General features: G+C 44.8%; 1 protein-coding gene across 1 annotated transcript in view; it reads right to left on the bottom strand.

Annotated features, from left to right (window-relative positions):
- Positions 1–14,596, bottom strand: part of PRKCE (protein kinase C epsilon) — a 507,843-nt gene extending 493,247 nt beyond the window's left edge. Inside the window, exon 1 of the mRNA XM_077811974.1 lies at positions 14,144–14,596. Within this exon, the coding sequence (XP_077668100.1) occupies positions 14,144–14,491 (348 nt within the window). The 5' untranslated portion in view covers positions 14,492–14,596. The remainder of the gene's footprint in view (positions 1–14,143) is intronic.
- Positions 14,597–14,912: the final 316 nt, after the last annotated feature.

Raw genomic sequence — 14,912 nt, 5'->3', positions numbered from 1 at the left:
GGTGGCTCACCAGCCTGTCAGCTACTTATTCTTAAGTGATGTCCGCTCCTGGTTGGAACCGCTGTGTGATGCTCAACTAGGAGCATCCTGGCATCAATCAGATCAGATTCTCTTTGGGGAAATCTTAGTCCTGCTAGCAAAAGGCAGAGGAACAGGATACTCTTTCATAGTGAAAGGACACTTTAAAACCCAAACTTTACTAGCAATTCACATCGCTCACTTTGACTAGCAATCAGTAGGTTATATAATTCTGCACATTTTTTTGGTATCATGCTAGTCTATATTTCTTTTTAGCAACTAGTGCAAAGCATAACTGTCATTCAGAAAATTGCCTAATGTATGGCACTATTTGCTAATACTATAATTTGCTGATCCAAGTGTTTAATTGTTGCTGAATATTCTTTTTTTACCTTTCTAGTGATATCTGGAATGTAGGAAAGCATTCATTTATACAGAGCTAGGGCATTTCATTCAGTATTGTCTGATGTTCCTTTTCTCCAATCTTTGCAACAGGTTTTACACAGTCTGGTACCAGACCCTATCACTGCCTCAGTTTCCCTTTCTTGGATATTCAGATACTTAACATCCCTTCTCCTGGTCCAGTTTATCAACGCGTCAAACATTCAATTCAAACATCAGCTGAAATCAAAACAAGCCTCTCCACCATTTCACAGATTCATCAGCCTCTTGCAAGACACATTTCCCAAAACCTACTGTCCAGCATTTTCTCTAGTTCCATCAGGCTTCTGCTCTCATTCCTCGCTCCAGGTAGCTCCCCACAGGCCTCTCCATCTGGCTGGGCTGGAGAGTCCCTTCCCCAGTCCTCTCCGATGGTGAATCTCCTACAGGTCTTTCAATAAAAATATGCCAAAAGCTCTCGTGCCACCAACTAAGGCTATGTCTACACTAAAAACCTTATAGCAGCACACCTGTCCCACCAGCATAATTAAACCACGCCCAACGAGCAGCAGCAGCGATGTTGGCAGCAGATGCCGACATAGCACGGTGCACATACCACTTATGCCAGCAAAACTTATTCAAGGGGCTCTTTTTTTTTCACTCCCCTGCATGACATAAGTTTTGCCAACATAAGTGGTAGTGTAGAAATGGCCTAAGCCAGGGGTCAGCAACCTATGGCACGCATGCCAAAGATGGCATGAACCCAGGTCGGCAGCGGGCTGAGCGGGGCTGGCGGCTGGGGCCCCGACAGGCAGTAGCGTGCCATTAAAAATCCTGCCTGCCCCGGCCCGCTCTTCTTCGCTCCCCGCACCCCCGCAGGGGCAGGGTGAAGAAGTTTGGTCCTGCCGGCTACTGCTGCATGGCAGGCAAGCTCCCTCCTCCCCTGCCTCTTCCCCCAGTGTGCTGGGTTCCTGCCCCTCCTCCTCTCCCTCCCTGCAGCCGATCAGCTAGTGGCCCTTGCCTGGGAGCGGGAGCCGCAGCACACTTACTGCTCCAGGGAGGCGGAGAAAAGGCGGGGACAGGGCCTTGGTGACTGGAATCAGGGCATACCCCTCCAGCCCCCTGCCGTGAGCTGCTCTGGGCAGGGGGCTGGGAGCACCCCCACGACCTTGGCCCACACCCCCAGCCCTCTGCCCTGACCCCTGCACCCCCCCCTCACACACTCCCATCCCTCTGCCCTAACCCCTGCACCCCCACACAGACACCCCCGGCCCTCTGCCCTGACCCCTGCATCCCCTTCACACACACCCAGCCCTCTGCTCTGACCCCTGCACCCCCCCACACCCCAGCCTCCTCCACTGACCCCTGCACCCCTCACAACCCCAGCCCTGACTCCAGCACCCCACACACATACCCAGCCCCCCCACACCCAATGCCCTGACTCCTGCACCCCCCACATTCCCACCCCCACCGTGACCACCAAACGGGAGCTCCTGCACCGCCCCCCCCACATTCCCACCTGCACCCCTCGCACCAAATGGGAGCTGCCCAGGTAAGCACTCCACACCCAAACCTCCTACCCCAATGAGCCCCCTCTCTCATTCTAGCTCCTGGCCAGACCCTACACCCCAACCCCCAGCCTGCTCCTTCACCCCCAGCCCTGGGCTCAGTGCACTCCCACCCTCCGCTCAGTGCAGAGAGAGAGGAAGAGAATTGGCTAGAACCAGGAAGAAGGTAGGTACCCACTCTATGTGGGCAGGGCTGGGATCCCAGACCGGCAGTGGGCTGAGCAGGGCTGGCAGACGGGACCCTGGCTGGCAGGAGCCGGCAAACGGAACCCCCGACCGGCAGCGGGCTGAGGGGCAGCGGGCTGAGCCGCTCAGCCCACTGCTGGTCTGGGGTCCCGGCCGCCGGCCCCACTCAGCCCACTGCCGGTCTGGGGTTCTGGCTGCCAGCCCCTTGCTAGCTGGGGTCCCGGGTGCAGGCCCCTCTCAGCCTGCTGCCAGCCTAGGTGAACGGAACCCCAGGCCAGCAACGGGCTGAGCGGACCGACGGAGTAAGATCAGCATTTTAATTTAATTTTAAATGAAGCTTCTTAAACATTTTGAAAACCTTGTTTACTTTACATACAACAACAGTTTAGTTATATAATATATAGACTTATAGAGCGAGGCCTTCTAAAAAACGTTAAAATGTATTATTGGCAGGCGAAACCTTAAATTAAAGTGAATAAATGAAGACTTGGCACACCACTTCTGAAAGGTTGCCGACCCCTGGCCTAAGCTAAGCAGATTCATGTTTTCCTGCCTCAAAGTCCATCACCTGGGGAGGCACCAGACAAGGCACAGTGAGGCTGAGCCCAACTCCCTTAAAGAGCCAGCGCACTCTAGGACACCCTTATATCATTTCATTACCCCAGCCCCGGTGTCATACAATTATTCCAAGAACGATATCCCCCAGCTTTGTTTTCTAAGCAACGTGTTCACATTTCCAAGACAAAATTATAAAACCACAATAAAGATGCAAAAGAAATTTTAGAAGTACAAGAAGAAGAAAGACAATAGTAACTCATTACCCCTTATGGGCCAAGTCCTGCAGTCCTGACTCAGATTCCCATTGATTTCAGCAATGTTTGAAGAGTTGTAGGTGGGATGGCAGAGGTGATTTCAGTGGGAGTTCTCTGTGAGAGAAGACAGCAGGACTTGGACCTGAATATGCAGTATTAGTGGTAATGAATAAGAGTAAAGGGCAAAAGAATTTTATTAAAGGTCAGTCTTTATTTACTGACAGCTTTTCCTAGTAATATTTAGACACCTAAAGATAGGATTTTCAAAAGCATCTAAGTGACATAGGAGCACTAGTCCCATCAACCTCAAACAATGGAGGCGTGCACTGGTCAAAGCATTTCAGCTTTCTTGATCTGTGGAAATTCAATATGTCAGAAGGTGATTTTGTTGGCAAATGCAGTACAGGCGTAAGTTTGTGTTTTTCTCACAGTAAAGATGTTAATGAAGATCTGGATTTGTCTTTTTCAGCACAGACGAGAATTTTATGTGTGAAATGTCAAACCTCTCAGGCCAAGTCTACATTACAAACTGGTCAACGCAAGATATGCATATAGCCACCGCAGTTATTATATCGTTTGTGTGCATGCGTATTTGGCTCCTTGCTTTGGCACTGTGCAGACTCACCAGGAGTGGTTGTATCGTTGCACAGTGCAGAGCACCATGGGTAGGTATCCAAGTGTGCAACCCACCACCGTCCAGCACATTGTCTTTTGGGAAGTTTTGGCAACGCATAGAGGGGCAAAAATAGTCACACAGCAGTGACAGGGAGCAAGGTGTTAACTTCCCAGCATGCAACTGTCTCCATCCCATGTCATCTATAGCCCTTTTTAAATATCTCACAAACCCAGGCAGCCCTCCTTGCAGTCCACCATCTCTGACAGCAGCATGGAGTGTGCACAGCTCTGCACTATTATCACAAATGTTGCAAGCACAGGACGCACAATCCTTTGGTATTTGCAGAGCCATAAGAACTGAATCAGCATGGACCATGACAATTTTGTGGAGGACAGATTGCTGTGGGATATAGCAAGAACCAATTCAAGGTTGTCGGTGGCGTTCACAAAGCAGCTGAAGATGGCTGAGTGCTTCTTCTGGGCCCGAGAAACAAGCACTGGTTGGTGGGATCACATTGTAATGCTGGGAATTATTATCCAATGTAATGCTTGGAATTATAAGCAACGGCTGCAGAACTTTCAGATGCACAAGGCCACATTCCTGGATCTGTATACCAAGTGCAGGGACACCAAAACGAGAGCTGCACTGACAGCAGAGAAGTGAGGGGGGATTGCACTGTGGAAACTTGCAACGCACAGGACCATGACTCTCGGCAATATGCAGGAGATGGATGCTGTATGTTTAGGTAAAATGCAAGATAATGGATGGATCTGTAACAACGGGGTTCCCAAACGATGGTGGAGTTGCCAAGTGTTCAGGAACGCGGCCAATGGGGAGCTGTGGGGGCGGCGCTTGCAGGCGTGGGCAGCACGCAGAGTCCCCTGGCCCCTCCGTCTAGGGGCTGCAGGGACATGCTGGCCGCTTCCAGGAGCTGCACAGAGCCAGGGCAGGCAGGGAATTAGCCCTGCTGCACCCCCAGCCGGAGCCCTCACCCCCTCCCATACCACAACACCCTGCTCCAGCCCAGTGAAAATGATTGAGGGTGTGGGAGAGCGAGTGACGGCAGGAGGGGGCGGATGGAGTGAGTGGGAGCTGGGCCTTAGAGAAGGGGCGGGGCAGGGGCAGGGCCTCAGGGCAGGGATGTTCAGTTTTGAGAGATTAGAAAGTTGGCAACCCTAAGCACTAATATCCCTATTTTGGCACCAGACCACCTTGCCACAGAGAATATCAACAGAAAGAGCTAGTTTTCTATGGTTATGCAAGAGTTCATGGATCACCAGGGATGCTTCGCCAACATCAGTATTGTCTAGTCAGGGAAGATGCATGACTCTTACATCTTTAAGAACACAGGACTATTCAGAAAGCTACAAGAAAGGACCTTCTTTCCTGACTGGCAGATTACCATTGGTAATGTTGTCAACAGTGACCCTGGGTGACCCACCTATCCCTTACTCCTCTTGCTCATGAAGCCATACACCAGCCACCTCAACAGCACCAAGAAAAGATTCAACTACTGGCTCAGCTGGTACAGAATGACAGTTGAATGTTGTTTTGCTAGAGTGAAGGGGCACTGGTGTTGTTTAAGCACAAGTTTGGATCTCAGTGAAAAAAACATCCCAATGGTTGTAGCTACCTCTTGTGTCCTGCATAATTTCTGTGAAGCAAAGAGGGAAAAGCTGCTGCCGGAATGGAGGGTGGAGGTGGAGCAGCTGTCTGCTGAGTTTGAACAGACAGACACAAGGGCTATTAGAAGAGCAAAACACAGAGCTATACAGCTCAGGGAGGCTTTGAAAGAGCCCTTTAACAGTAAGCCACAGTAATGCGTTGTGGTGTACTGTGCTCTACCTTGCCCTGCTGTTTTGGAGCTTGCTAGGAATTGTGTGGTGCTTGGTATACATCTATGAACACAACTGGCAATGCACCTATTAATTTTGAAGTCCTGGGTGCTTTCTGAACTGCTATTCACTCTGCAGAATATGCTGTGAACTAATAAAGATTTATTATTTTCCAAATAATAGAATGTTATTAAGTAGCAAAACCAGTGCAAAAACAATCTGTACCATTTAAAAGCAAATACATTAAAAACTTAATATATTAATGGAACAGAACTTACCAATGGGAAAGAGCATTCAAGTCCATTTTACTTACATATACAGCATCAATGGATTTCACAGAGCAGTGTATGTGAAGCTGTGGCTGTCCTTAATGTCCCCCCAATGTGGAGTGGTAGGGGTAAGGTTGTGGCCCCTGGTGCCACGTGGAACACTGTGGTGTGTATAGGGAGGTGCTGTAATGGAGTTTTCCATGGACTGCAAACAGAGGCGAGCCTGGGATTGTTGAACCTTCAGGTCCACAAGAGTCTGCAGCATCTGCGTTGGCTGCCAGAGAAGCCCCCATTCTGTCCTGGTGAATCTACCTCTCCTTTTCCTGCTGGGACTCCTGGGTCTGTCTCCTATCCACTCTTTCCTTCTCCAGGCTGTCTGCAGTGTTCACCCTCCAAGCCCTTTGCTCACAGTCTGATGCAGCACTGGCTTGCAGGATCTCATTGAACATGTCACCTGAGTCCTCTTCTTTCTCCTCCTTAGCTGGCTCAGGCATTCCAAGGGTGTGGAGGGGGAACCCCTCAAGGCCTCATTGGCAGCAGCTGCAAATAAAACACACAGAGGTATCACGGTCAGTATAGTCACAACTGAAAGTGAACATTAAGATTCAGAACTCTCCTCCCTTGCTCCCCTAAGATTTTAAACAAGCCTATTGACACTTCTGCTTTGGAGTACTTGTGCATCTGCTATCCGCAGCACCAGCCATTAGGAGTATGGCTCACTGGCAGTGAGGCAGGAATTACTCAGTTTCATGAAATTATGAGTTTAGGGCAATGGCACTGAACACTGGTACCATCTTCCACAGGCGGTGGTGATTTTAGCTGATATCTCACTTCTGAGTGTAACAAAGGCAGAGAGAGCAGTTCCTGCTGGCATCCTAAATAGGCACATATGCTGCTGGCCTCTTTACTGCAATGGTGCCTGCCGAAGTTATTGCTGAGTGGGATGGGAAACCGTCCTACCACAGAGGAAGACATAAGGCTGCCATCCCTCAAAACTTCAGGAGAGGACTGCAGAGTATCTCCATGAAAGTTTCATCATGATCTCTCAGGAAGATTCAAGGGACATCCTTGTGTACATGAACTAACTGCTCTCCATTACCCCCCTTGCCTAACTCTAGAGGGGAATGAAAAGCAGATAATAAGCCACCTCTCTTTGATGTACCTTTACCTCTCACAGTACAAGTAATTGAATGAAAAATGATAGCTGTGTCCTGCTAAGTTGGGGGCACCATCAATGTAATGGGAAATAAATTTACACACTTACCTGAGGTTCCTTCTCCTGCACTGGGCTCACCCATGCTCGACTGCCGGGACCGACTAGACTGCTGTGGAGTCTCAAATAGGTCCTGGCTCATAGCTTAGCTGGACACCCATCCCAGTCACATGTCCCCCATCTTCCTCCTCTTCCTCCTGCAGCTCCTCTTTGCTGTTCTTGCAAGGGACCTGTGACTTTGGTTCCTCAGATTTCTCCTCGGTGGTTTGCGGGGTGGTAGTGGGGTCTCCAAGTATGTCATGCAGCTCTTTGCAAAAGCAGCAGGTCTGTGACTCGACATGGGATTGACATTTTGCCTCCTGGGCCTTCTAGCATGCCTGCCTCAGTTCCTTCACTTTCACGTGGCACTGCTGCTGGTCCCCATCGTACTCTTTCACCTATAATCCCCGTGCAATCTGCTCGTAGATATTGACGTTTCTGTGCCTGGTTCAGAGCTGTGCCCGTAAAACCCCTTCTCCCCATAGGCCCAGGAGATCCAATATCTTCTGCCTACTCCAAGCTGAAGCATGGCTGGAATGTGTAGCCCGCAGTTCACCTGGGCAGCTGCTCACCACAATGGAGAGCAGCTAGATGAGCTCACCAACCTGGACAGTCAGGGATAGACATTTCAAAAATTTTAAAGGGGAGAAGTGGGTTCCGGTCTCTGTGACCCCTGGGCAGTGGAGTTCACAATTGTGACTTGAGCAATCAGTGTCGAGCATAGTGCAACAGCTGGATCAACACAAGTAATGCAGCATCTACACTTGTGCTGTGTCAACCTCAGTACATTGACCATGGCTGAAAGCCACTCGGGGAGGTAGTGTTTGTCATTGTAAAAGGACACTTACATTGGTGGGAAACATTTAAGTGTAGACAGATGAATAATTAGGTCGACGCAAGGCAGCTTATGTTGACCTAACTTTGTAGTGTAGACCAGGCCATAGTAGAGAAGAATCTCTATGTAACAGCTGAAATTCTACTAACAATTAGGACGCTCATTGAAGAATTGAGTATTATACACATTTCAGCAATTTAAGGCTATAAAATAAGAAGAAAATTAATCACTAGCAAGATGTAAATAAAAAAAACTCAGTTAAATAAAACACAATTACATTCTTTCTCTAGAATCATGATTTGTATCCACTCACTTCATCCATATAACTGGTACTTTGCAGGCAACACTAGTACTGCACATTTCTTTGGCTTCTCATCAATGTACCTCAGTCCTGATCTGGAAGCAACACCTTTCAGAGTGAAAATGGAGTTCAGCCTCCATGGCATATTCAAATGTTGCTGAAACTAACACAGGTTTCCAATTAGTGATGGTTGTTTTGTGATGTAGATGCCTGTCAAACAGGACCAGAAGCTACTAATTGATTTCAACAAACAGTCAACAGATGACATTGATTTACAGCAGCTGATGATCTGGCTCTGAATACACAGATAAGAAGCAAAGCTTCTAAATAGAAAATCCTGGGCTTCTCCAACTTCATATTCTGTGCAGGTAAGTTCAATGGATAGAGAAGAACAGAAGAGGGAAGATGCATAGCGATCATACTCCTCTAGTGTGTTGCCAACATTCATCATCCGGTTACATCAGGCACACGAACAAATTAAAATGTAGAGTGACCTATACTGAAATGATTACAATTCACTTCCCTGTCCACTGGTTATAATAGAACTCCTAGACCTGCCAGCTGTGGTAAGTTATCACACAAAAAGCAAAAGGCACCTGACTGTACAAAGCAGAAAACCACAGGCAGGCACCTGAGCAACCTTTACAATTAATTCAGCATACAGCGTATAGTAGGTGACGAGCTGTATCCTACTATTTTCAGTAGATATTGCTACTGGTCATATCCAGTATTCCTCCTCATATATTTTTGTATTCCTCATACATTTTCATTAGATAACTAGGCCCAACAACTCCTGTGTGAGCTCAGCACTTTGAAAATCAGAGCTCTCTCATTTAAGCGCCTAACTTTAGGCAGTATCCCTTAAAGCCTTCACACATACTCACTGCAGCCCCAAAGTATGGACCTGACCTTGCAATCACTTACTACCATAAGTAATCTCATTCCAAGTGTTTTTGCAGGACCATAACCTATATTTAGGTAAACTGTTACACTTTTCCAAATTCCATTTTTCATAACTGCTGACTGACGAGGCATTCAGTTTCTGTTCAATTCATAATCAGCCTATTTTATGCAGTGATGCCACACAGTCACATGAGTGTCATCACAGTCATTTACTAAAGGAAATGTGATGCTTCCAGTACTAGCTTTGCTATCACTGAATAAATCAGGTAAATAAGCAGGGCTATTTTAAAAGAATATGCTTCATTTTTAGATCTTGGGAATCAGCAACGATGGGGAAATGAAGTATGGAAAAAAGCACATGACAACCAAACAGAAGCTCACGAAAGCGTGGGGGGGTGTAGGTGGTACACCTACAGGTGGTAGGTGTATATATATATATATATATATATATATATATATATATATATATATGGCACACCACATATTTTTTTCCTGAATGTGCAGGATCTTCTTAAGGCAGTACAAAATGAAGTCCAGTACATTACTCTAGCTTTATGATATTCTGTGATGGAAAAGAAAGCCATTGTTAAAAGTTGGGATGTCCTGGTTGAACACATGCATTCTAGTTATGCAGCCTGCAAAAGGATTAATTTCTCACGAGGGCCCAATTTCAGTGACTTCAAGAAGAGATTTTCTCATGCAAAGAGTTGGGCCTACTGGGCAAGATCCTTAGCTAGTGTAATCAGCATAGATCCAGTGACGTCAACAGTGCTATGTTGATTTATATCACCTCAGGATCCGGCCACATATCTGGCAGATAAACTAGTATCCAATGTCCCGACTACTAGCAATCTGAACATAAGCACTACTAATTCTAGTTCATAAAGTTACAGTCATGAGCCTTGTTATAAAAATAATTTTCTTGCCCACTTTAAAACTTACTAATTTACATGTGACTATATTATTAAAGTACAAACTTCATACATGTTAAACCTTGGTTAAATAGATCAAGACATGTCTATTATAACTTTATGAATGACACTTCACCTAAATTGAATCACACTTAACTAATACTTTCATGTTATTTTTGACAGAATTTTTTCCATGTGATTTCCTAACTTATTGCTCCATATTTCCCAAATGTAAAGCTTTCAACATCTTCCTGAGTATCCTTTGCCCCATTCCGAGTACTTTATTCAGCTACAGAGACGCTTGTAATATTAACTATCTAGGACTCTCTTTAAAAGTGCAATGTAGCCATTAACAAGTAAAATCTGCAAAACTGACACTTTAACTGTGCTGTGTCTGTATTGATGCATCACTGTAAAAAGCAGCCATCTTTCTAATTGTCACTGTTCTGTTTTCAGAAATCAACACAAGCATCCGCATCCATGCACAAGCATTTTTTTAAAAAAGACATATAGCATTTAATCCTTTAAAAATCTGCCATCTGTTAGTATCTAGACAATTGTGTTGAAATAAGACACCACTTTGAAAATGTGCCATGAGGTACACATGTACAGGTAGACTGCACTGGGTCAGTAAATAATGTTACAAATTAATTTTTGTGACTGCTGAGTATTCCTAGGGATAAAAGAAAATTGCTTGTTGCGTGTTTAATGGAGTCTTCCTAATGCAAAAGTCGCTATCATGATACTATGCTTTGTACTTGTGTATCATGTTAGTGCTTCCACTGTAACCATAGGGTCCATCTACATCACAGCCATAATAGTGAGAAAAATATGTAGCATCTTCCTGAAAAACTCATCTTTAAAAAAACATTAGGGATAGCATAATAAACAAAATCAACCACAGTAGGTGAGCTGACTATATACAGGAGAGACTCCCCCCGCGCGAAAACAAGGCAGTATATTCCTTTACAGATACATATTGGACAGCGATGTCCACTTTGCATTTTGGACCTTTGATAAGAATTAGAAGGTCAGTAATTTCCCCTTAAAACTAGTATGGATATTTTGAAAAACCAAAAAAAACCCCCAAATGTTCTCATAAAAATACAGTTTAGAACTGTATGTATTATAAGATAATGCACACGAATGCATGAGAGCTGTTAATATGTTGACAGGTTTCAGAATAGCAGCCGTGTTAGTCTGTATTCGCAAAAAGAAAAGGAGGACTTGTGGAACCTTAGAGACCAACCAATTTATTTGAGCATAAGCTTTCGTGAGCTACAGCTCACTTGACAAGAACTGTTATCAATACATTATTATTTTGACAAATTTATTTTATTATAAAGGTCTAGTTTAGGAAGGAGCATTGCATTAGACTGGATGGTGTAAGGTAAAAGATGGTAGCAATGTGATTTAATTTAATATGATCAGCAGGTACATGTTACCCAGTTGTAACTACCAGGATTACTGTGTTAATGGGCAGACCTTAGAACTGCTAAGCATAGTTTCCAAGAGTGTTCATTAGACTATATTTATTAGATACTGCAGGCATTAAGGAGAAATGGGCTACTCCAATTTCTGTTCTTTAATTTCTGAAAAATAGCAAGAGTACCAGAAAAAGTAGCGGCCTTCAATTACAGACCTAAAATGAGGAATTTATTTCTCATATTAAACATATGAACCTCATCTCTAACATTATTAAAGGTCCAGATATATTAATGCATAATTACAGTGCACAAGTAGATTTGTTTGATTGATGGTGTTTTAGGTCACATACATTTTCCTTTTAGGGTAAGAATCATATGGCACCTTCATTTCACAGAACATTTCTTTTTTTAGGCTTTAATCTTCAAATTTTGCTGAAGTTCTTAATGAATGTGTTGTTTTTATTTTTATTTTGTTTAGAGATGGCACTAAGTGTAGGCTTAATCTAAGCCTCTAGTAGCTCAGTGAAAACATATGAAGAAACAGTTTGTTGTCCTAAAAGCAAGTTTGTTGGCTGTCCCTACCTATTAACAAGAGAAATAATCACTTGCAGTATAATAATAATTATGCCATATTCTGCCCTATACTGATCAAAGTCAGTAAAGCAAGATTCATTAGATGATTTTGGAAAAGACAAACGCTGGATCCTGCCAGTATTCGGCCCCACCCTTCAAATTCTAATACTTAAATAGAGAACAGGTGTACCTGCTCCTGCTGCACCAATAAAATTCAGACCATGAGACATCACAGCATGAGGGCAATGCAAAAATGCACATCCAGCACCTGGATTCTGCTGGAACAGCCAATTTTTGGCCACGACTACCCTACTCTCAACTCTACTGCATCAATGGAAAACAAATGTAGACACTCCTCTTACTCCCAAAAAATCAGGACCTCAATGCATCTCAGAACAACAGCACCACAAATTCCTGGATTCACTACCGGGATCCTGACAGATCTTGTCAGTTTTGGGGCCCAAATTGCTAAATTCCATTGCCTAATTAAAGAACATGTTTAGATGCTCCTATAGCACCTTAAAAATCTGAACCCTGATATGCCCAGCACAATAGCACTGCCAAAATTCATATTTGGCATCTGAATCATTCAAGGTCCTGCCAAATTTGGGCCACAAACTTAGAATTTGTACCATCAAAATAAAAAATAAGTCTTGCTTCTACTCTTCCACCAAAAAATGTGGGATGAATCTTGGTCTGATATTCTCATTGATTTCAGTGGGGCCAGGATTTGATTGCTGGTTTCAGATACAAGATAGCTGCAAAAGCCTTTCCAAATGACCTACGTTTGGGCTGCATAATACCAAGTTTTAGCACCTAAACTTGGTAAATAAGCAACTCTGATAGCCCACCAGAATAATACAGACCCCAAGCATCATGGTGCAACATATTTAGCAGAAGTTATGCTTGGCCTTATAGACTCATTTAAAGCTATAAAGGTTCATTTTAATATTAAAAGAAAAAATATACAGCCCTCATTCAGTTCTTAGTCAATCAGTATAAATAGGGCCTGATTGTCATTTACACGAAGGCCCCTTTCCTTCATGCTGACATCTCTTTACCCACTTTAAGGCTCCTTTACACAGCCACTGAGATGTAAAGGTGCCCTTCCATGTAAATTAGAATCAGGCCCATGATCTGCCAACTATTTTCTAGACTGGGCTCTGGTGTTTTGTTGTTATTCCATCTGCTAAACAAATAATGTCCAGATTTGGATTCTTCATCAAGAATAAATAAACATGTAGGTGCACATTTCACAACATTATGGCTGGTCATGTATGGAACATCCCAGATCAGAGGACTTTTTCTATGCTTTCTTGTGAACATTATTGTTAACATTGTTTACAATACATATAGCCAACTTTGTTGCTGTTTCAGTAATATGTGTGTGTTTTATATAGTTGTGAAATGCACATCCCCAAATGGTTTTTTGTTTGCAGTGCAATTGAACTACAATATGTTGGGATGCTGGATTCAAGATTTTGTAGCGTTGCGGGGTTTAGGCACATCAAATCTGGATATTTAAGAGGCAGCTAAACATGTGGCTTAGTTAAGCAGTGGAATTGCACAGACTAGGACCAAAAATTGGCAGGAATTAGCTACCAAAGTACCTGCAGTACAATTGCATTGGAATGCATCGAGATCCAGATTTTTGGTGTCAGAAGAATATCTATGTTTGTTTTCTATTGATGCCGTGAAGCTGGAGGTTGGGGATCAAAAATTGTGTGGTTCCAAGTATCAGATCTGGATTTCGGTGGTGCTTTCATGCCAGGAAATATCATGGTCTGGATCCTGTTGCTGCAACAAGAGCATGTATACTTGTTCTCAATTTAAGCATTAGAATTTGGGAGGTGTGAGCCAAATTCTGGCTCCATCAAAATCTAGGTTTTGGATCTGGGGTTTTGCTGCATTGTTACTCCTGGATGCAGTGGGGGTCTGTCTTGTTTGTTTTGTTTTTTGTTACAATAGGAGCAACTAGACTGGTTCCCCATTTAGGCAGTGACATTTGGGAGGCTGGATCCAGTAGGATCCAGCTTTTACCCAGACTCAATGATTTCCCCCCCCTCCAAAAAAAAAAAAATTGTGAAACACATCTCAGAGGAGGGAGATATGCGTAACACTGCCTGACTGAGTGTAACAAAGCCTGGAAAGGCTTCAGAGCCATTTCATGCCATTGCAACCTAGCTCTGCAATGAAGGTGTTGCATCGCCAGCAGTGCCTTACAAAACCATATGAATTTGCAGTGCAAACACTTACCCAGTCCTCAAAGTGGCGGCTCCCATTCTGCAGCAAGTCCTCAAACTGTATAGTGCAGTTAGCCACAAAATCATCGTACCCGATGGGGGCATCGTGGAAAACAGCCATCTCAATCTTCCTGCCATTGCAAACGTCAGTGACAAACTCATCATTCCAGGCAGGGCTGTTAGTCTTTTGCTTGGTCGAGGTCTGCCCGATCCTGGAATCGTCCACGTTGAGGGCGATGTAAGGGTCCAGCAAAAAGGTCTGTGGTCTGGGACCCACCGCATGCCTCAGAGACCAAGGTGTGGGTTTCAGATTCACCGCCTCGCAGATCTTGATTTTCAGCAAGCCATTAAAAACCACCATGGTTGGATGGCTTCACTTTTCCTGGGATTAAGCACACTCGCTCACACGCACAGGGAGGGAGGCAGGGAGAGCTCACCAATAAATAGGAGAGCAGGTCTGCGGGGGGAGGGGGTGAAGCAGAGCACAACGTGGGGGCTCCCTTCTTGCTGCTGCTGCTATCTTTGATTATTTAGCCTTTGCTCTTGCGACACCCCGTGAATACATACAATGTTCTTGCCTGTGTTTATAACGGAAAACAAGGGAGGAAGGGAGGGAAGCAGGGGGGACGGCCGTGTTTGCAGAACCCCCCCCCCCAATGCAATCAAAATCCGAGCATAATAAACCCTCGGGGTGGGCAACAGACTTTCCCCTTCACCTAGATCATAATCCTGGATCAGTCTTTGCAAAGGAGGCAGAGCCGCGATCCGAGGCTCTTGCTCAC

This window comes from Eretmochelys imbricata, chromosome 3 (assembly GCF_965152235.1).
Source record: "Eretmochelys imbricata isolate rEreImb1 chromosome 3, rEreImb1.hap1, whole genome shotgun sequence".
Lineage (NCBI taxonomy): Eukaryota > Metazoa > Chordata > Testudines > Cheloniidae > Eretmochelys > Eretmochelys imbricata.
This window is presented reverse-complemented; position numbering and strand designations above follow the sequence as displayed.